The 23,609-nt window shown below is 39.0% G+C and overlaps 2 protein-coding genes and 1 pseudogene across 3 annotated transcripts in view; 2 read left to right on the top strand and 1 right to left on the bottom strand.

Moving 5' to 3' along the window:
- Positions 1–23,609, bottom strand: part of LOC109195563 (tripartite motif-containing protein 16) — a 1,176,058-nt gene that overhangs the window by 283,968 nt on the left and 868,481 nt on the right. The gene's annotated exons all lie outside the window — the stretch shown is intronic.
- LOC109195555 (E3 ubiquitin/ISG15 ligase TRIM25-like) lies at positions 2,745–3,903 on the top strand (annotated as a pseudogene).
- LOC100694564 (zinc finger protein 664) lies at positions 7,592–21,818 on the top strand. Of its 2 annotated transcripts, none has more exons than XM_013266746.3 (3): positions 7,592–7,778; positions 18,508–18,724; positions 19,781–21,818. In XM_013266746.3, the coding sequence occupies exons 2-3, from the start codon at positions 18,523–18,525 to the stop codon at positions 21,019–21,021; spliced, it is 1,443 nt and encodes a 480-aa protein (XP_013122200.1). In that variant the 5' UTR covers positions 7,592–7,778; positions 18,508–18,522; the 3' UTR covers positions 21,022–21,818. The 2 variants fall into 2 exon arrangements, with proteins under 2 accessions (XP_013122200.1, XP_013122199.1); XM_013266745.3 differs by lacking the exon at positions 7,592–7,778 and adding an exon at positions 17,997–18,053.

The following is a 23,609-nucleotide window of genomic DNA, read 5'->3' as shown; positions in this document are numbered from 1 at the left end:
GAATTAATGACAGCCTGCTTTCACTCAGTGTCATAGAATAGCGAGCACTGCCTCCATCTGAAGCTGGGCATACACTGTGCGATATATATATATATATATACATATTTTATTTAATTTTATTTATTTTTTCATATTTTTTTTCCCCACTCGCGTTATTCAGCTCCTGCTCAAACTGTACGATAGAATCACCACCATCAACTTTGCTAAATTGCTAGTGAAAAACATTGACCAGGCAGCTGCACTTGAGCAGCAATGTCCATCTATTTTCACGGTTGTTGATTGTGATAATTTTGTGAGGCCACATCGAAAAGGCTTGGATGAGCTTGCCAAAGTTCTACAAGTTATCGCTTGTGTCCAGATCACACTGCACTGCCATGCTATTCCATCTTTTTCACTTCCATTTCTGTGTTTGCGCTTGCGGAGTGTGAGAGGCTGCGTTAAATTGGCTTGTGGCACTGCTTCAACAGTGCAATACCCTCATGAGGGGCGACCAGGATTTCAAAAAGGTTTGATTTTCTTGCAACCATACGATTGCTGATTGGGAGCTGGTCGTGGGGTGTTAATCGCTTCTCGTTACCCCATGTATACTACACGACACACGATTAAGGCGAAACTCGGGCCGATCCCCAAAACGGTCGCACGACTGAAAAATCGTCTCAAAATGGGCCGAAAATCGCACACTGTATGCCCAGCTTAAGTGAAGAGCAGATTAGCTGTATACTGAGCAGGGTCCAAATGCAACCAACATTCTCAGCCCTGCCAGGTTAACCCTTTAACAACTTAGCTTTGTGTGTTGACTAAGAACCAAAAGGCTTAATACAAACGATATTTAGAGGGCATTGAATTTGTGTTTTTTATTTTACTTTGATTACATGTAAAGCTCTCAGAGTGAGGATCGAAGATGGTGGCTAAATATTGGTGGTGGCAGTATAAATACTCACATATGTTGCTGTTGCCATCACGTTTTCATTAGTAGCAAGCGAGCTAAGCGCAGGGATGCATGTGCCCTTTGCGCGCTCTAGTGAACGAGGGAAAAAAGGGGGTCAAAGTATTAGCACAATCTATCTTTTTCAAAAAAAAATCTAAATGAGACGAATTATCATTGCCTTTAAATTTTAAAATGAAAAGATGTTGTTATCAATATAGAGGTAATTTAGGTTAAATTAAATAATTAAATTAAATTAGTTTAGACTGTGTTCGTTTTTCTTTTTTACCTTTTTCCCACAAAAGCGACACCCAATATCATACTTTCTTTGTTCTGTATACAGTAATCTCTAAATAGTTTGTCAAACAGAGCAACCTCAGCCTCATTTCAAATCATAACTTTAAAAGATGATATCAAGCATTTTTAGGTAGAAATAACTTTCTTCATCACAAGCTAGCTGGTGTTATCTGTTAAAAGACATTTAATGAGTGGGTAAAGTTCTAGAATAAACAAATAAATTGCATTATCAAAAGCAGCCCTATGATTTTCAAACTGTTATAGTTCACTTTTTACTTACAATGTTTTATATATAGTAATGGAGAAGTCCAGTGATATCTGATCAGGTCATTTCTAGTTGAACATGGCAGTTTGTGAAGACTGATGTGGCTTCTTCTGAGGCTTATCTTCAACCCAAACAATTGGGTAAAATTTTGACTCAATGTTTTATCAAAGCTGCCCAACCTGTGGCCCAACAGAATTAGTCAAGCTGTGGAGTGAATTGAAGAACCCGGCACATCATCAACCCAACTCCTGAGCCATGACTTTTGAACCAATATTTGGTCACAATAACCCAATTTACGAACCTACGGCTTTTACCCAGAAGTTGAGTTATGAAAATAACCCAGCATTTTTTAGTGTGTATGAAAAGTTTGGAATAATCTATAGATGAGACATATAATTTTAACAGTTATAACCAGCATAATGCACCTAACCTGCCAATGAAATAACACTTACTGACTCATGAACACACAACTCAGTCATATGAAACTGCGTGACAGCTGCAATGTTTTGCAACCACCCCCTTACAAATATCCACTGTGTGCTAAGGGCATGGTCACTGAAGCAAAGTTCCTTTGAGTGCGCTTGATTATTGTCTCTAGACATCCTGAGGCCAAGTCAGAGGAAGAATATTTAAACACCTCCTGCTATGAACAATAAAGGCATGTGCTCTATATTGTCACACATGAGACAAGTGTATAAGAACTAACTGTCACAAGCAACTTGAAAAACAAACAGGGGATGAAGGAAGAGACGTTATAAATCTCTGTTATTGTTGCTCAGTTTTCTTTTAGTTGCATTTGGAATTTTCTGTTTTGTAACTAAAAATATAAAAAATAAATGGACTAGATTTGCTCTCAGCTCAGTTTTGACAAGTTATTCACTATGTTCTCTCTTTATATGGAGTATTTCAATTACTGAAACGAATACAAAGATGAATTAATTTAGCAGTCTTAGATTATTTTAAAAGAGCTTTTAAAACACACTGTGTAAAACAGTTTAAAATGCAAAACAAGCTCTGTTATAAGAAGTACTAATCACACATTTTTCCTCTTCTTAGAATTAATCATAGCCTGATGACCCTTCCTCCTCTTCTTGCTCTCTGACTCAGCACCTATTGTCTGTCCATATATTTCCTTCTTCCCTCCCCTTCAGGTCTGCACTTTGAACATGGCTGTAACCAACGTGCAGTGACGCAGAAGAGCTGACTCATGTTGTTTAGATAAGAGCTCCAACTACTTTCAATTATAAGGAAGTGAAACTCACAAAGTCACTGATACTGAGAGGAGAAATGGCACAGAAAGGAGTTCAGCTGGACCGAGAAACCTTCTCTTGTTCAATCTGTTTGGATCTTCTGAAGGATCCGGTGACTATTCCCTGTGGACACAGCTACTGCATGAACTGTATTAATGGCTTTTGGGCTGGAGAGGAGGAGAAGAAAATCTACAGCTGCCCTCAGTGCAGACAGACTTTCACACCGAGGCCTGTCCTGGTGAAAAACACCATGTTAGCAGTTTTAGTGGAGGAGCTGAAGAAGACTGGACTCCAAGCTGCTCCTGCTGATCACTGCTATGCTGGACCTGAAGATGTGGCCTGTGATTTCTGCACTGGCATGAAGCTAAAAGCTGTGAAATCTTGTCTTGTGTGTTTGGTTTCTTACTGTGAGAAACACCTTCAGCCTCATTATGATGTGGCTCCGTTAAAGAAACACAAGCTGGTGGAGCCCTCCAAGAAGCTCCAGGAGAACATCTGCTCTCGTCATGATGAGGTAATGAAGATGTTCTGCCGTACTGATCAGCAGAGTATCTGTTATCTCTGCTCTGTGGATGAACATAAAGGCCACAACACAGTCTCATCTGCAGCAGAAAGGACTGAGAGGCAGAGAGAGCTGGAGGTGAGTCGACAAAACATCCAGCAGAGAATCCAGGACAGAGAGAAAGATGTGAAGCTGCTTCAACAGGAGGTGGAGGCCATCAATCAGTCTGCTGATCAAACAGTGGAGCACAGTGAGAAGATCTTCACTGAGCTGATCCATCTCATCCAGAAAAGAAGCTCTGATGTGAAGCAGCAGATCAGATCCCAGCAGGAAACTGAAGTGAGTCGAGTCAAAGAGCTTGAGGAGAAGCTGGAGCAGGAGATCACTGAGCTGAAGAGGAAAGATGCTGAGCTGAAGCAGCTCTCACACACAGAGGATCACATCCAGTTTCTACACAACTACCCCTCACTGTCAGCACTCAGTGAGTCTACAGACTCATCCAGCATCAATATCCATCCTCTGAGGTACTTTGAGGATATGACAGCAGCTGTGTCAGAGGTCAGAGATAAACTACAGGACATTCTGAGAGAGGAATGGACAAACATCTCACTGACAGTCACTGAAGACGATGTTTTACTGTCACAAGCTTGGCTACAGACCAGAGCGGAATTCTTAAAATATTCATGTAAAATCTCACTGGATCCAGACACAGCACACAAACAGCTGTTATTATCAGACGAGAACAGAAAAGTAACATTCATGTATAATCAACAATCCTTTTTGGATCATCCAGACAGATTTACTGGATGGTGGCAGGTCCTGAGTAGAGAGAGCCTGACTGGACGTTGTTACTGGGAGGTGGTGAGGAGAGGGGGAGTTTTTGTAGCAGTTGCATATAGGAATATCAGCAGAGCAGGGACTCGAAATGAATGTGGATTTGGTCGTAATGACAAATCTTGGGCACTAGATTGTTCCAAAACTAGTTACACATTTTGGCATAACAACGTTGAAAGTCCCATTTCAGGTCCTCGTTCCTCCAGAGTAGGAGTGTACCTGGATCACAGAGCAGGTATTTTGTCCTTCTACAGCGTCTCTGAAACCATGACTCTCCTCCACAGAGTCCAGACCACATTCACTCAGCCGCTCTATGCTGGACTTAGGCTTTACAACAATTATGGAGATATTGCTGAATTCATTAAACTGAAATAGACTGAAGTCATTTATATTGTGGGTTTAAATCTGCATTTTAGTTTCATTTTATTTTCTCTCCATCATTTCTGCACAGAGTTCAGCTGTCAGTCAAACATTATGGGTGGTACCTCCACATCTTCTTTTTGTTCTCTTGATGTTTTTGAGTTTTTAAAGGGGATCTTTCCTGTGTCTGTTTGTCCATGGAAGCTACCAGTGATCGATATGAATTTTATTTACACAAATATTTCTCCACCTTTTTTTTGTCTTCTACTTCATGGGCTTTAACAGAGAAATTAGCAGAACATTCTTTGTCAAACAGGTTTTTTTTCTTTACTTTGTAAAGAAACAAATAAATTTATCTGTTTGGTACATTTATATGTATTAGTAAATACAAAAACAAATGAGTAACAAATGATACTATAAAAATATATTTTGAATTATTGTAATTGTTGTTGAGATCATAATCTTTTCAGTATTTAATATGTGAACAAACAAAAAAGGTTTTTATTATAAATAAAACTTTGTTCAAAGTCTTTTCTTCTGTCTTCATTCCAGGATCTCATTCAAATCTGATCCAGAGAATGTGAAACTAATCAGAGAGAATCACTTGAGCAGTTTTCCTCCTGAAAAATCACAAAGTTCATGTTTATATAAGATTTGTCAGTCAGTTTGTGGATCATGAGACAAACTTCAACTGGAGGACTAATTATAATATATAACAATATAAATATAATATTTCCTTCTAGAAGAGATGAAAGACAATACGCTTTTGTGTGGATGAGTGTAGCGTTTTACTTTTCTGAGGGCCTTGCAGAAGCATTGCTTCTGCAATTACCTTACCAGTTGGCAAATCCACCTGTCAGAAGACTTTCTGTGATGCTGCGGTTGAAGTCCCTTTGAGGATTTGAAGTCTGGTTTGCTTTTTTAAACACCAGTAGTTGTGAGTAACCACTGTTAAGCTTTTCCATAAGGTGATTCCATGGTATTTAAAGCTGTCCTCTGTTTCCACTGCAGAGTTTGAGGAGTCCTGGTGTGCTGGAACCTTTGGTTGTTAAGGACATAACGTTAAACATCTAAAAAGAGCTTCACCCAAATCTCTAAAAATAAAACACATTAAATTAATCTGAGTAGATTTAAAAGCAAGTGAAAGGGAATCTTGTTATTAATGACCTGGCAACAACTTGGTGTAGAATAATAAAAAAAAATTCTTCATTAATACTGACAAAGAGAAACAAGAACCAAGGGGGACATCTTGTAGCAACCACAGAGTAGTAGTGGTAGTAGTAATAGCTCCTGCTCTTCAGCAGACACAAGTATTTCTCATCTAATAACCCCTCAAGGACCAGCTCGAACCAGTGCTTTCTGTCAGGCTGGTTAATGAGCCTCTTTGATACTCTCCTTGTTTTTTCATACTTTCCTGTCTTGCTGATCTGTTCCTGCAAAAAGGAATGGTGAATTACTAACCTGCCTGGCCACCCTCTGTTGTTCCTTGTCTTCTGGAAAGCTCTGGAATGCTTTACTGAATAAAACAAATGACTGAGCTCATTTGACTTCAGTAAGGCAGACTGGGAAGCATTTCCTTCTAACTGTGAAAAAGCCACAGAGAAATCTGAGAAAAGCAGGATGGATGAATGGAATTACAGTTTATCTGAAATTATTGTTTAGTGCAAATAGTTCTATCCCTGCTAAGAAGAACACTCAAAAGAAAATTAGTGGAACTGAAAATCATAGTAGCTGCTAGAGTGATTAAAACAAGTCTAAAATGAAGTTCAAGTCTGTTCACAAAGGAGCTCAGATATGTGTTAAGGAGTGAGGAAAATGAATGAAATGATAAGGAAACATACAGAAACTTCAGTTAATGAAGATGACACTACAATCGATCTAAAGGCTGGAGAACCTGTGGGGTTTTTGTGGATACCAAGATAAGATAGGGAAGACGGGACTCAAATTGCAGACATGGGAGCCAAGAATTTTAAGCACCTTCAGGTGACTGTTGTTGTGATTTGGCGCTATATAAATAAAATTGAACTGAACTGAATAAGCACTGGGTCTTTTGAATGTGGATCCATCATCAAAGAAAACAGCATGTGGCAAAAGCAATAAGAGAATGAAAAGAATGTGTGTCATTACTTTACATAGCAAATGAATAAGATAAGATAAGATCAGATAATCTTTATTAGTCCGACACATGGGAAATTTGTTTTGTTACAGCAGTGGACAGTGCAAAGTTGCATACAAAAATTAGAGAAAAACACTGGAATAAGATATCAATAAGATACTGTACACAATAGAATAGAATAAAATAAAATAAAATAAGATACTATATACAATCGAATAAAATAGAATACAAATGCTATATACAATATGAGTATAATACAACAATGCCAGAAAGAGTATTGCACTTAGTGTTATTGCTATTGCACATGTCTGGATGTGTGTGTTTGATCAGTTGAAGTCTTTGTTGTGTAGTCTGACAGCAGTGGGGAGGAAAGACCTGCAAAATCTCTCCGTCCCATACCGTGGGTGCCACAGCTGCCACTGAAGGAGCTGCTCAGTGCTGTCACAGTCTCCTGCATGGAGTGAGATGTTGTCCAACAGGGATGACAGCTTAGCCACCATTCTCCTGTCACTCACCACCTCCACTGGGTCCAGAGGGCATCCTAGAACAGAGCTGGCCCTTCTGATCAGCCTGTTCAGTCTCTTCCTGTCCCCGGCTGAGCTGTTGCCGCCCCAGCAGACCACACCGTAAAAGATGGCTGAGGCCACCACAGAGTCATAGAAGGTCTTCAGGAGTGGGCCCTACACTCCAAAAGACCTGAGTCTATATATTTATATTTATAATATAAATATATGGTGTTTCTATATAGAAACAAACATTGTTATGTGTGAACAGAGAGGATAAGGTTATTTTGACCAGACTAAGGCCAAAGCACTGAGGGTTGAATAAGGGATGAGCAGACAGAAAGTGTTAAACATGTTTAGATAGTCTGTTCCAGCTGTGCTGCAGAATATTACAGACTGTTTAAGTCAATACTCGGCTTGGATCACTGGGGAACTAAAATTCTTTATTCAGGTTTCTGCAAAGCACTAGACTTTATGGAAGGACTTTTATTTTGACTACGAATGACCTGAGGAGTGCAGCAGTGCGCCAGTTCTACTCGAAAGAGAGCGGAAGTGACGTCACTCAAACTCCACAACAATAGTCTTCAAACCAGTGGTTTGACAGTTTGTCAAGGTAGAAATCTGCTCGGACGTTAGGAAACAATCGCCCAGGATGAGAGCAACCATCAGCGCAGACTAAATTCAAGCAGCAGCTCATCACATAAGTGCGTCCCTTTGATTTAAACGGTAAGATTGAATCTGTGAGAGAAACCTTCAACTCTCACCACGTGGTTACCGTGCAGATGTTTTAGGTTATCTATTTTCAAACTGTGGTACGCGTACCACTAGTGCGTGGGCGGCCAACTCCAGGTCTCAAAGGCCGGTGTTCTGCAGGTTTTAGATGTGTGCTTGATCCAACACAGCGTATTTAAATGGCTAAATTACCTCCTCAAAATGTCCCGAAGTTCTCCAGAGGCATGGTGATGAACTAATCATTTCACTCAGGGTGATATCTAAAACCTTCAGGACACCGGCCCTTGAGTTGCCCACCCCTGCACTAGTGGTAACTTGGGCTCTTTCTGGTGGTATGCAGGAAATCTCCTTTTTTTTAAAAGATTAAATAATATACCATTGTGGAGGTATGCAAAGACAACACGAGGGTTCTCGAGGCTCTTCTGGGAGCCTAAGTCGACCATAAAAACGGCTCCCCGAGTGTGAGTCCTCTATGACGAGCTACCTTTCCTTACACTGTAAAATGTAATATTGTGTTTAATTAAAAATATTAAATAGGCTGAACTCAATTTTTATCAATTTGTTATTAGAACTCAATTTAAATAAGTTACCAGTACTTTTTATGCAAAAACGCTGATAAACTCCATTTATTTGAGTTGTCTTAACTTAGAAAAACTAAGTAAGCTGGAAGTTTTGCTTCTCAGTGCGGAAGGATGAAAGATGTGGTTTGAAAATGCCACGTGACTACCGTCCTCCTCCCTCTCGGATCAGTCCGCATGTTCACGGTGCATTTTTTATGGAATATGTTGAGCAAACCTGGAGAAGCGTCAGCTCAAGATATTATTGTTGTCATTGCTGTGGATCTTTACCTGATACACTGACTTGGTGAGTAAATGTTTACTCTTATTCAAACTGATTTTGTGGCTTCTCTTAGTTTAGCACCAGGTTTAAAATCTTGCTAGCTAGATAGTGTTAGCCTAGCGTTGCTGCTGCCGCTGGGCTCATGTTACTTAAAAATTAACACCACAGCCTTAAAAACCTTACATAAAACTATGTGGTGAAATTTTCTGTTGATTGTTTGAAATAAATAAGTGAGATAAGAGCCCAGACAAAATTCTTCGAGAGGTGCAGCCGTTAGGGGTGGGGGGTGGAGAACAGAGCTCTCCTAAAACGTGGAAGCACTTTTGCAAATATGTGATATTTTGATAAATTAAGTAGATATTTGAGCATTACATAGCTGCATTGTCGCCTGAAAATATCTTAAAAGGTTATTTTGTGACCCACAAAGGGTAGTCTGGGGGAAAGGAGGATCGCATTTGTCGGCCACGGTTGTCGGAGCCTGTGCGTACTTGTAAGCGCGGCAATGGCGGAGGAGCGCAGCTGAAAAACTTGTTACTTTTTCTGGGTCACAAAATAAACTTTTAAGATATTTTCAGGCGAGAATGTAGCTGTGTAAATTTCAAATATCTGCTCGATTTATCAAGAGATCACATATTTGCAAAAATGCTCCGACGTTTTCGGAGACGTCTATTTTTTTTTTTTTTTCATGCTTTGTGGCAGCTTTAGAACATCTGTGGCATCTATTAATGTCAAATCTAGCCTTTATTTAACAACATAACCAAACTCTATGTTACAATGATTGCACAGCCATTAAGGATCAAATCAGTTTCTGAAAAATGTTCTGTTTTTTCTCCCTCTGCTTGCTTCTTACTGTCTTTGAGGCTCGGGACCAGCACTCCTGCTGTTGGACAGAAAGACATCAGTAAGTATTTTGGTTTTCCAATATATTAGCAACTGTCAGTAACATTTATATTAATCAGGCTGAACTTTAATCATACTTTAGATCAGCCTGTTTTACTTATTGTTTTATTTGTGCTTTGGTTTGGGAAAGTTGTTTCTTTACTGATCTTTTCCTGTCTTCTGTTATTAGACTTGAGATATGACTGCACTATGCTGTTGCTGGTGACCACAGTTAATTCTACAAGACATGCTGTGTAAGTAAACAAACAACAACAGTTTGGTCTGCATTTCTTGAAAGATCACATCCCCCAAACTTAGTTTAGAGTGTCTACACTGTATATAGTGAAGTCTGCAAGTTTTCTAACAGCAAAATCTGTTTTGTGCCCAAAATCATTTTGCACATCATTAGAATGAAAGTTATTGGCCATGTTTGCATAGCCCTTTTTAAAATGATGCTTTCATGACATTATTGTATGTTGGGTGGTGGTCAGGCCTATCCAGACTGACAATTTGGGACATTGAATGTCACCTCTCCGGTGGGGAGGGGGCCTGAGATCGTCTAAATTGGAGTCTGTTTTATACCAAATGCAGAAAAAAATGTTTTAAGAAAGCAATTAAGTTCATGTTCCAAAAAATATGATTGTTTGCTTGCAGGACAACAGGAGAGATGAGTCCTCCGTCACAGATGGTGTGGTCAGTGAAGATGGTCGCCTGCAGGTTCAAGCTCATTGCATCTCCAACCCACATCCACTGCCACTGTACTTAAGGGCAGTTAAAGACTTTCTTCTGCACCTACATTTGGATCACCTCGATCCATGACAGTCATTCAGGCAGTAATGCCTGGACTGGAAACAAGCATCCTTAAAATAATACAACATTCCAGCTCATGTGTTGGAATGGAAAACAAATGTGTTGTTTAAATTAGAGACTGCACTTGTGACAGAACAACAAATATTTTATTTTGATTATATAAGTAATGTAAGTACAAAACAAACTTGTGGTAGGCCTAAACTTATTTTCAGAATAATTACATCTGAGACTTTGTTTCATTGTAAGATTATAACAGTGATGGCAATATAATTGTTTGTTGTTCAGCAGAACAGTGTCCAGTATGTTGGCTGTTATACTTTGTTGTGTTTGAAAATAAAAGTTGGGCTCATTTTAACGTCATTACAAAAAGTGTTGTTAATTATTTTTAATCATATTCAGGTTACCACAAATTGTTTTTTCATTTAGTTGAACTTAACATGTTTGTCAGTAGGTAAACAATTAGTATTGTACAGTCAGAAATATCAAGTTATTGTTAATACTGCAGACTTGCAATGAATAAGTTCTCCTAACAGTCATCTTAAGTAAGCTTTACTTAGTTTTTTTGAGGCAACGAGTTTCCATAATTTTTTTGAGTTCTGGGAACTAACAAGGCTGTACAGTGTACTCAAAATGAGTAAGTTGCCCTAACTTGGTCATCTTACGTAAACTTGATCCAATTTTTTTGAGTTCTGGGAACAAATGAGCTTGTACAGAGTACTCAAAGTAAATAAGTTGTCCTAACTTAGTCATTTTTAGCTAAGCTTTACTCAATTCTTTTGAGGCAACGAGTTTCCATAATTTTTTTGAGTTCTGGGAACTAATTAGATTTTACAGTGTATCGCCAGTGGTCGCGGCCACTATAAAGGGCTGGCGGGCTCGTTTCCCTAAACTGCGAAGGCTGCAATGGCTGATGATCGTGCCGCGATCCCAGCCACCATCGATGAGTCGGAGGCTCCCGGGAGAATCGGTGGGGGCGCGGGAGATGCCGTCGGTAAGTCGGGAATGCACGAGGCGATCGCGAAAACGGCAAACGAATAAACGTCACCACGTCGATGCTGTTCACAGGACAGCAAGAATAAACGATCTGGAGATTCATGTCTTTGTTATCGTTCCCCTCATAGGTTTTATTCCTCCGACTTTAGCGTTTTAGCTTCACAAGTAAAGCATGCAGTTTACTTTATGTTCACTCAAATGGAGTCAACTAGAGCCACCTGTGGTCAAGTGCCTAAAGCCTACAGTCAGATTAACTTGTGACACACATCTGCACCTCGTTAGAATTTGTTTCATGCACAATCCATTTGCCATGTTAATGTATTCCCTACACAGGCAGGCTATGCTAACAGGATGTGAAATATGAATGATTCATATATTTGTTCAAGACGTATTTCTTTGTTATGGTAAAGAAAATTAAAATCATGATGATCAACAGGAGTGGAGATTTCGATTACTTTGTGTATATAATTTGGCATTTTCTACTGATGTAGGCCAAAAATAAATACATAATATAATTATATAGGCAAGGCAAGTTTATTTATATAGCACAATTCAACGGCAAGGTGATTCAAAGTGTTTTACAGAGACATTAAAAAACAAAAACAAAGAAAAAGCATGATTTAAAATGGGAAAAAAAAGAAACGGTAGATAAAATCAGTAGTTAAAATGTAAGTTTTGAAATTTAAGCTTAAAAGTAAAACTGTGGATTTGGTGTTTTATTCAAATGCAGCTGAGAACAGGTGAGTATTCAACCTGGATTTAAATAAACTGAGTGTTTCAGCTGATCTGAGGCTTTCTGGGAGTTTGTTCCAGATATATGGAGCATAAAAGCTGAATGCAGCTTCTCCATGTCTGGTTCTGAATCTGGAAACTGATTAAAAACCGGATCCAGATGACCTGAGGGATCTGGAAGGTTCATACTGGGTCAGGAGATCACTGATGTATTATGGTCTTAAACCATTCAGAGCTTTATAGACCAGCATCAGAACTTTAAAGTCTATCCTCTGACGGACAGGCAGCCAGTGTAAAGACCTCAGAGCTGGACTGATGTGGTCCACTTTTTTGGTCTTAGTGAGGACTCTAGCAGCAGAGTTCTGAATGAGCTGTAGTTGTCTGACTGTTTTTTTAGGTAGACGTGTAAAGATACTGTTACAGTAATCAAGCCTACTAAAGATGAATACATGGACTAGTTTTTCCAGGTCCTGCTGAGACATCAGATCTTTTATCCTTGAAATATTCTTGAGGTGATAGTAAGCTGACTTTGTTATTGTCTTAATGTGTTTTTCTAAGTTTAGGTCTGCTTCCATCACCACACCCAAATTTCTCGCCTGGTTGGTGGTTTTTAGGTGTATAGATTGAAGTTCTCTGGTGACCTGTAATCGTTTTTCTTTGGCTCCAAAGACTATTACCTCAGGTTTTTTTGTTTAGCTGGAGAAAATTGTGGCACAACCAGTCATTAATTTCCTCAATGCATTTACCAAGAGCCTGTACAGGGCCTCGGTCTCCTGGTGACATTGTGATATATATTTGTGTGTCATCTGCATAGCTATGATAGTTTATTTTGCTGTTCTTTATAATCTGTGCCAGTGGGAGCATGTAAATGTTAAACAGATGAGGTCCCAAGATGGAATCTTGGGGAACTCCACATGTGATACTTGTCTGCTCAGATGTGAAGTTACCTATTGATACAAAGTATTTCCTGTTTTCTAAGTATGTTTTGAACCAGTTTAGTACAGTTCCTGAGAGACCTGCCCAGTTCTCCAGTTGTTTGAGTAATATATTGTGGTCAACTGTATCAAATGCTGCACTGAGATCCAGTAAAACTAAGACTGACATTTTTCCACTGTCTGTATTCAGACGTATGTCATTAAACACTTTGGTCAGAGCAGTTTCAGTGCTGTGGTTCTGTCTAAAACCTGACTGGAAGGCATCATAGCAGTTATTCTGTGTTAAGAAGTAATTGAGCTGCTGAGAAACTGCTTTTTCAATGATCTTACTTAAAAATGGGAGATTTGAGATCGGCCTGTAGTTGCTCATTTGTGTCTTGTCAAGATTGTCCTTTTTCAGTATAGGCTTAATTACAGCAGTTTTTAGTGGTTCTGGAAACACTCCTGACAGTAAAGAAAAGTTGACGATCTGTAACAGGTCTGACTCCAAAGTCTTTGAGACCTTTTTGAAAAAACTTCTAAACAGCAAGAGGAGTTCAGTTGACCTAAGATGTCCTCCAGGTCTTTGCTGTTAATGGGGTGAAACTGTTTCATGTTGTTTAAACAGTTTTTTGGTGGACACAGTGCATATCCTGGATCTACTGTGGATGTACCAATTGCTTGTCTAATCTTTTGGATTTTATCTGTGAAGAATTTGGCAAAGTCATTGCGGGCCATGGTCGAAGTTCAGCTGCCACTGACACAGGAGGGTTTGTTAGCCTGTCAACTGCAGCAAATAAGACCCGAGCATTATGACTGTTTTTGGTGATGATGTCAGAGAAGTAGGACCTCCTTGCACTCCTCAGTTGTAAATTATAATTGTGAAGTTTCTATTTATAGATGTCATAATGAACCTGAAAGTTTGTTTTTTTTTTCATCTGCGCTCAGCTTTCCGACACTCTCTTTTTTCATTTTTCATTTTTTTCACCAGTGTGGAGTTTCTCCATGGAGACTTTTTCCTTCCAGAGATAACCTTCACCTTAATGGGAGCAATTGTGTCCATAACGTTTAGCATTTCGGCATTGAAGTTATTGACAAGCTCATTGACTGAACCTCTGGACAGGCCAGGTGTTAATGGGAAGACCTGGTTAAAGATCTCACTACTGTTATTAAACACCGTTTTGTGATCACTGCTGTCGACATATTTGTGTGCGCTGAAATTTTACTTTCAAAGAAAACACAGTAATGATCAGACAGGCCCACATCAGACACAGTAACCTTTGAAATGCTCAGGCCCTTGGAGATCAGTAGGTCCAGAGTGTGTCCTCTATTATGTGTGGCCTCTGTTACATGCTGAGTCAGCCCAAAGTTGCCCAGAGTGTTACTCAGGTCTTTAGTCCCTTTGTCCTGAGGGTTGTCCACATGGATGTTAAAATCCCCAACAATAATTACCAGTGTTGGGTAAGTTACTTTAAATTAGTAACTTAGTTACATTACTAGTTACTTCTCTAAAAAAGTAACTCAGTTACTTCAAGTTACTCGTTACTTTCAAAGTAACTAGTTACTAGGGAAAGTAACTTTGGTTTTACTCAGAATTCTCTTGTTAATGTGTTGCTTCCGTAACTGGATACCCAGCAAGATTGTCAGTCTTCTATCTTGCTTACATGCCACAAGTGCGCTGTGCCACCTACCAATAGAAAGGAAAAAATAATGTGCACATTTCCACGAGAGAAATCCCACGCCTGGACCGTCGTTGACCGCCGCCATGATTCTAGCCTGCTTTTTACATCCAACACAAAAACTGCAGTCGTGGTGCTTTTGATTGTACTCAGAACTTGGAAATTCTGCCTTCTGAATAGGAAGATGTAGGTAACACCAGACTGCAGATGAGCTGCATACAGGGCTGGACTGGGACAAAAAAATCGTCCTGGGCATTTTGACTAGAGACCGGCCCACCATTATAGGAAAAATCATAAAGCCTTTGAATGAAAATAAACACTGTTGTGACAGTGATGTACACTGTTCTGATGGTATATATATGTATCAATCTATCAATTGTTTGTTGTAAGACTCAGATAATTATTTTTTTTTAAAGCGAGACATTTTAAATGAGAATAACAAAGAAAAGTATTTCCTTGTCCCCCCCTTTCCCTGTTAATGCCTTACCTGGCCCCCTGGCAACACTTTGCTAGATCCACCCCTGCACAGTTACCAGCTGTCAGCTACTTAGAAAAGGATCCTGGTGTTATTTGTCTCTCAGAAACAGTTCATAACTTCCCTTCAACTCATTCATGTGACCTAACAGGTAAACCTGTTTCTACATCACCTGTTCAGCTCTGATGATTCAGTAAGGACATCTCCTGGTTTCATCTGCATGTTTCCCTCTCACCAGATAACCAAACCGATATAATGACCAGCAGCTTTACAGCTGTGGCTCCAGCAAACATCAGCTGATACTAGCAATTAATATTAAATAAATTCTAACAACAGCTGATCAAGCTTAAACGTGCTGCTGTTGTTTAACGTGACATCCGCTGGTTTCCTCTTTCTGGCGCAAAGTGGGCGATAAATAAACAAGAGAGAAAAGCCGATCAGCTGATCATTGATCAGTTTCATGATTGAAGTAGAAACAGGAGAGAATGAGAGAAGAAGAGGCAGCTGTGCAGCTTCAGCTTTGTGTCTTTTTCATTGTAGCTGAAGTCCGGGACAAACTGTGTTCCTTTTCACCTCAGTACGAAACGCGTAATATTTTCTCTGAATACCAGACGATTCTGTTTTTTACGGGACGGTTGGCAACTCTAATAATTAACCGTATGAACAAAATAAAGTTCAACATCAGTAACATAGCACCCACCCAGCTGTATAGAAACTCCGTCATGCTAGCTAGCACGCAGTACGAAAATGTCAGCATACCGAAAATAAACTCCACCTAAACTTGGTTTATATCTGACTCCGATAGACTGCAGGTCATAACTTCTTACCTGAAGTTCAGTTCACCTGACACGCGGACCGGCGGCCGCTTCGGGTCTCTCCTCTTGCCTCCCTTTTCCTTCATCCACCTGCTGGCTTCCACCACTTGCTAATGTTATTGAATCTGTGGAAGTAACGAGTAACGAGCCTATCTAAATCCTAGTAACGAGTAACGCGTTCCTGGTTTTGGCATAATAACTAGTTACCGTGCTCGTTACCACAATAATAACGTAGTTACTGTAACGCGTTACTTAATAACGCGTTAGTCCCAACACTGATAATTACACAGTCGAAATCAACACAGATCACAGACAGCAGTTCACTGAGATCATTAAAAAAGTCTGTGCAGTATTTGGGAGGCCTGTAAACATTAAGAAATACAACTTTGGATGGGGCCTTCAGCTGTAAAGCCACATATTCAAAAGACTGAAAACTTCCAGGAGATAGCTGCTTACATTGAAATGATTCAATTAATAAGACAGCAACCCCTCCTCCTCTCCTGCTCACCCTGGCCTCACTGATAAAACTGTAGTTAGGAGGGGTTGACTCGATGAGAACAGCTCCACTGTTACTTTGGTCCAACCAAGTTTCAGTTAAAAACATAAAATCAAGGCTGTGCTCAGTGATTAAATCATTAATTAAAAATGTTTTCCCAGCTAAAGATCTAACATTTAATAAAGCCAACTTAAGTGTTTTAGAGGTATTATTTGCCCCCTCGTGTTTGGGAGCAGTTTGTGGCACACAAGGTATGTTTACTATATTTAAAGATCTTTTAGAGTGCAGCTCTCCGTGTTTTGACCAGGCCACATTTCTCCTTCTGCCACCTAATAGTACAGAAATTTTAAAACCTAGTAAACAGGGTTCCAGCTTCTCCTGAGAAAAGTCACCACTGCCAAAATCCATAATATAAGGTTTATTTGCAAGACACAAAAACAGACAAAATTGAAAGTTACGAATGTATTGTGCATGAAACAAATTCAAACGTGGTGCAGATGTCTGTGTCACAAGTTAATCTGGCTTTAGGCCATAGGTGGCACTAGTTGACTCGACTGCATTTGAGTGTACACAAAGTAAACTGCACGCTTTAGTTGTGAAGCGAAAACCATGTAACCATACATCACAGCAGGCCTCACTACAATCTTGTAGACCTTCTCTTTCCCTCTTGCTGCCATCCTCCACTCACAAATCACCTCTGACACTCAACTCCACCCACTCCGCCCTGCCTGCACTCTCTTCTTCACCTCTCTTGTACACTGTCCATTGTTTTGGGTGCTTGACCCATGGTATTTACACTCAGCTACCTTCATTGTTGGCTTTGCTGTTACACCCGTTTTCCTCTCCCCACAGCAAACCTCAAACCTCTGCAGGGTCACGTCCAGCTGTTTCTCACTGAATTAAGAAGAAAACAATAATTTGAAGATGAATTAATGACACATGGCTGGCATAATACTGCTTATTCATACATTCATAAATTCAGTTTTGCTTAAAAATGTGAAATCTTTCATATTTTAGGTGATAATAGGTTTTGTAAACTACTACTCTATTAGCTTGTTATTTGCTTTTGAAAATGTCATCTGCTTTCATTTATAGGGTTAGTTATATAAGTCACTTGGGTAGCTTATAAATGTTATTGTTTGGCTTTTTTCAGTGTTTTATTTTTTCCAGAGTAAATCAGTGGCTGGGAAGTTACAGTTTTCACACAGCTGAATAAACATCAAACAGAAATATGAGATGGTCGAGAATTTGCTCCAATGTCATGTTATATTTGAGGGAGCAAAGAGCAGACGGCTGAATTGATTTAAGTCCACCGAGACAATATGCAAATTTCATTAAAAGTTTAATAAACTATCATCTTGTCTTTATTTTTAGTTAGCACATACCTTAAACACTTTAAGCTGTAATCTAATGATAGTTATATAAGAGCAGATGCATGCTGGTGCAACAAGCTGTACGTTTTACAATATTGGATGCATGATGTGATTAGTCGACTATCAAAATAATCGTTTGTGGCAGCCCTAGCTGGAGTACCCAGAGAGAACCGACACACTGAGGAGCAGAACATGCAAACTCCTGAATCGAACTAAGAATCTTCTTGCTGTGAGGCAACAGTGCTAACCATCATCCCACCATGGTGATTCTATATTTTTACTTAAGTACAGTTTAAATAAATGACATGATATTAATTAATTATTGTGACTGCAATTAATTCATATTTTAAAAATAATGAAAAACAAAAAATTGTAAGTGTTGCAGCTTTAAGCACAAATCAGCAAACAAAGTGAAACAGCTTTTAATTTGAAATTTGGACTCGGATCATAGTCAGATGGTGTGAAAACACTCTTAAAATTCTCCATCTAAATAAACATTTGAATGATATAATTACTTTTGGTTGTCACTGTGGCAGGTTAAAATGACAAACAGTTGCACAACTGTGAAGCTGGCAGCAGCTACCTACCTGAAAGTTTTTTATTCTTAATTTTGCTTATAAAAGTATCAGAACTTGAGTGACTCACACGGTGTTCTTGAAATATTTGTCACATTTGTTTACTTTTAATTTCTCCCGTTATCGCTTGTCTCTTTTCAAGACTTCTCAAAACAGAATGAAGAGTAAGGATGAGGAGGTTCTCACAGACCAGCAGGTCTGTAACCAGGAGAGGAGCTCCAGTCTGAAGCAGGAGGACCCAGAGCCTCCTCAGATTAAAGAGGAACAGGAGGTTGAACACATCATCGTCTGGACCGGGCAGGAGACGCTCAGACTGCTTGATACCATCTGGAAACCTGAAATAAAGATACAAAGCAAAGGTATGTAAAACTATCAGGAAGGCAGGAAATGACCAGTGAAGCATCAGTGATGTCTGCACTGGGAAGAACGAAAAGTCGTTATAAATCTGTAGACCATAAATTTGCTACATAGCACACGGCTCGCAAGTTTGCTAGTAGTAAAGCACAAATATAGCAAAACTAGCAACAGTTAAACCAAAAAGCAGAACAGTTCTTTAACTTAATTCCTAATACAGCTGGGTGTAAATGTCGGCTAGCCTTGTGGGAATTTAAACAGCTGTACTCGCTTCTTGTTCTTCGATAAGCCAGGTCCCAGCCAGCTCCAATCAGCCAGAACTCTGTTATCGTGGTTTCACACAAAACATTATGCACAGGTTTTACAAATAACATCGTTATATGGTACTATTTACCTAAAAATGCAAGCAAGGTTTCTATATAACCATTTAAAAATATTTACAGAACAATCAGGTGTTCTGCATCAAATAAGCTGCCACTCTAATTTTTTATGCAACTCCAAAAGATAGTTTCTGTCCACTGTGAGACAGAGAAGAACACCACAGGGATAAACTCTACAGATATGACAACATGAGGTGTATCACTCCTGTCTTCCACGTGCGACAGCGTTTACACTGCAATCTGCCTTTGGTGGCTTTTTGGAGCAACTGTGACATTAAAAAGGAGAAAGCAAGCATCTGTATTAGAAATGAACATATTTTTTTAGTTATGTAATGTGTCCAATTACTTCTGAGCCAATCTAATGAAAGTACTGTGTTAAAAATGCTTTATTTTCTCACAGTTTTTATGCAGTGTTTTTGTTCAAACCACTGAATTGAAGCTGAAGGTCTGCACTTGAACTGAATCTGAGTGGTTTCATTTAAAATTCATTGTGGTAATGTACAAAACCAAATCTCTACGTCCAGAAGAAAGTTAATATGTAAAAAATATGCCAAGATGTTTTAACTTGTATGTAGCTCCCCAAATAGTTGATGAGATCTTTTTTTTAAATGTTCGGGTTTTTGTGTTGTTGGGGTTTTTGGTTTTTTTTTTCATTTTATTTTTTGGTTTTTGTCCCTTGAGACATTTCAGATCAAAAGATCTGTAAGGAGGAAGAGGTTCCTGCAGACCAACAGGTCTGTAACCATGAAAGGATCTCCAGTCTGGATCAGGAGGATCGAAAGCCTCCAGAATTTAAAGAGGACCAGGAGAAACCCTGCACCAGTCAGGAGGGAGAGCAGCTTCTTCTAAAGGACACTAATAAATTTATGGTGACTACAACTTATGAGGAACCTGAACCAAGCAGTGACCTCCTTTCTAACAACTGTCCTCAGCCAGAGTGGAGCCAAGACCAGGAAGAAAGTGAGAGTGTGCACTCAGGATCAACTACAAATGCAAACACAATGAGGAAAAATCAGAGAAAGAAAAGTGGAGTAGAGAGCCAGCTCAGGTCAGATAGTCAGTGTAAGCCTGACACAAGTAGAAAGTCTGTAAAATGTGAGATTTGTGGAAAAACTTTTCAGTGTAAATACAAACTAACTGAACATCTAAGAGTTCACACAGGTGAGAAACCTTATTCTTGTAGCACCTGTGGGAAAGGATTAATTCAGATGAACATCTTAAAAACTCACATGAGAATCCACACAGGTGAGAAGCCATATTCTTGTAGCCTGTGTGGAAAAAAATTCTGTTACAAACCAGGACTGGAAACTCACATGAGAACTCATACAGGTGAGAAACCATGTTCTTGTAGCGCCTGTGGGAAAAGCTTTCGTCACTCATCAGCATTAACAGTGCACATGAGAATCCACACAGGTGGCAAACCTTATTTGTGTGGCACATGTGGAAAAGGATTCAGTGAGATGTACCACTTAAAAAGTCACATGAGAATCCACACAGGTGAGAAACCATATTCTTGTAGCGACTGTGGGAAAAGCTTTCGTCACTCGTCAGCATTCAGAGTTCACATGAGAATCCACACAGGTGAGAAACCATATTCTTGTAGCGCCTGTGGGAAAAGCTTTAGAGTTACCTCATCATTTGGAGTTCACATGAGAAGCCACACAGGTGAGAAACCTTACTGCTGTAGCACATGTGGGAAAGGATTCAGTCAGATGAGGAGCTTAAAAATTCACATGAGAATCCACACAGGTGAGAAGCCATATTCTTGTAGCAGCTGTGGAAAAAAATTCACTAATATGGCGAGGTTGAAAACTCACATGAGAAACCACACAGGCGAGAAGCCACACTTGTGTAACACATGTGGTAAAACATTTAGTCAGATGGCAAACTTGAAAAGGCACATGAGAATTCACAGTGTATGAAAGTGTCAGAGATGGGGGAAAGAGTTCACATGGAGCAGAGTTCATAGCAATGCTTCTCTGCAACACGTGAGGGAAAAGATGAGGTTAATTTGGTATTTTATGTCCATAACAGTAACAACTGTTTGTTACATTAATTCGCTTGTTCCTATGACGCATGTTTTTCTTGTTACAGATATCTGTACATATAACATAACATAACATAACATATAACATGTATATATTAATTGTAGATTGGTTAAAAAAAAATATTAACTACAATCAGCTTTTTTTTTTACAAAAAACATGATTTTTTTTATTATTTTTTTTATTGCAAACATTTAATTCATCAGTCATTCTGGTTTTCCTACAAAGGATTTGAAGTCGTGCAAGTAATACCCAAGACCAAAAATCTGACTTGGTATCTGACACTGTTTTATATAAATTGAGAAACAATTTATTTAAACTCAGATTTTACAATGGAATTTCTCACCCAGTGTGCTTGAATTTGGGTTTTATTAAAGAAAATCTGTTGTACTCCCAGTACCATGTTCAAATTCTTGGGCAGTCTACGAAGTATTGTTCATATCAAATAATTTCAATTGTATTGTGAGAAATGTTAATTTGGGGGCTATTTTATATTCTCGTTTTCACATGTTCTCTGATGCAAATGTATGTTGACACGTGTGACTTCATCCTTCAAGAACTGACACTCACCATGTTGTCTAATGGATGTAAAAATTTTGCCTGTGTTGTTGCCACTTTGGGAGAAGATGTGCAAAATAATTCAGCAAATTAAAGCATCAGCTTGTTCCATCATCCACCTTGTTCAATGAAGTGTGATGCAAACTGGAATTGGGGAGAGTTTGCCTTCAAAACTAAATGTTAAGAATATGGAAACCACATAAATGAACAAATTACTTAAATATTGAACACAATTCATATTTCTGACACTTACACAGTGTAACCTCCAGAGTGACACAAGGGTTGTAAATGATCCTGTTATTTAAGCAGAAGACTATCCTACTACACAGAGTCCAGACCACATTCACTCAGCTGCTCTTTACTGGAGTCTGCTGAGTTCATTAAACTGCAAATGACTGAAATCTTTCATGTTGCAAGAGGTTTAAATTTTCTTTTAGTTTGTCTTTTCATCATTGTTATGGTATTTATGCACTGCACATAAATTAACTGTCAGTTGACATCAGCTTTTAAATGTCTCCCATTTTTAATTAAATCTCACAGTCTAAAAATGCTAACCTGCCACTTTTCATATCTTCCCTGGTGAGCTGGATGTTTGTCCCAGAGTTAATGCGATCTGTGAACTGTAGTACGGTAAAATTATATACACCTACTTTTAGAACCATTGATATTTATTTACTCCTTTTCTCCAATAGATATTTCTAAGTTAACTTAAGTAATTACTTCCTCCAAACTAGAGATGGATCGATCCGATATTGACCTAAATTACTGGATCGGATATCGGAGAGAAATAAAAAATTTAATCCCATCCGAAGTATCACAAAATCACCTCACAAAACGCGCTACTTGGCGTGACACAGCTCGGCGCATCGGAGCAGTATGTGTCACGTGATAGAGCAGCAGTTGTCTGCGAGACCTGTCGGCGTTCTGTTGGAGCATTTGGAGCCTCGCTACATGCTTCCTAACCGTGGCATTTCATCTCGGCGAAAACTATCCCAGAGAAGTACAGCAAGTATGCAAGTTCATCCCTGAATTTTTGCATAGTATTTCCACATTAAGCTTAACAACTGATATACTGAGCCACAGCTGGACTGGCCATCGGAGTTCCATATTGAGGTGAAAAGGAAGCGATCTGTCCCATACTTCAGCTAGAATTAAAAAATAGACACAAAGCTGGAGTTATTCTGTCTTTGCTGCGCAGTTGCATCTACTTCTCTCATTCATTCACTCTTCCTCTCCTGTTTTTACTTCAAACATGAAACTGATCAGCTGATCGGCTTTTCTGCTGCAAGTCCTGTCTTTCTTGTTTGTTTATCGCCCACTTTGCGCTGGAAAGAGGAGACGAGCAGGTGTAAGCGTGATAAGCTGTTGTTAGAATGTATTTAATATTACTTTCTAGTAGCAGGTGAGGTTTGCTGGAGCCACAGCTGTAAAAGCTGCTGGTCATGATATCCGTTTGGATATGTGGTGAGAGGGAAACATAAAGATGAAACCAGGAGATGTCCTTACTAAATCATCAGAGCTGAGAAAAGAAATATTTTTCTTTGTTATGTCATTTAAAAACTTTTAATAAATAATTATCTGAATATTAAAAGTGGTCATCTGATTAAATGTATAGAAATCCATTATTGTATATAGTAACTAATAAGTCTAATATACACCCTAGTAAGCTATAGTACTTTTTCCTTTGGGAAGGTACCATCTGTGCAGTCTGCAATTCTGTTGAAGAAAGATGTTGAATCTATTTAATTATTGTAGAAAAATAATTGATTTATGTGCATTTGTTTTACACTTGCATTAAATTAAAGTTGATTACATCGATTAAGGGCGGGGGGTGGTTCCCCAATATTTTTGCTGGGAGTTGGCAACCCTATTAGTTAGGTAGGTAAGTACTCTTTAAAATACGAGAA

This window comes from Oreochromis niloticus, linkage group LG18 (genome assembly GCF_001858045.2).
Source record: "Oreochromis niloticus isolate F11D_XX linkage group LG18, O_niloticus_UMD_NMBU, whole genome shotgun sequence".
Lineage (NCBI taxonomy): Eukaryota > Metazoa > Chordata > Actinopteri > Cichliformes > Cichlidae > Oreochromis > Oreochromis niloticus.
The sequence above is the reverse complement of the archived record's forward strand: the minus strand, read 5'-3'. Positions and strand labels throughout refer to the sequence as shown.

Excerpts from the sequence above, each read along its gene's own strand:
- LOC100694564 (XM_013266745.3), top strand. Across the intron at positions 18,725-19,780 it reads AATAAAGATACAAAGCAAAG|ACATTTCAGATCAAAAGATC; the intron begins GTATGTAAAACT and ends TTGTCCCTTGAG.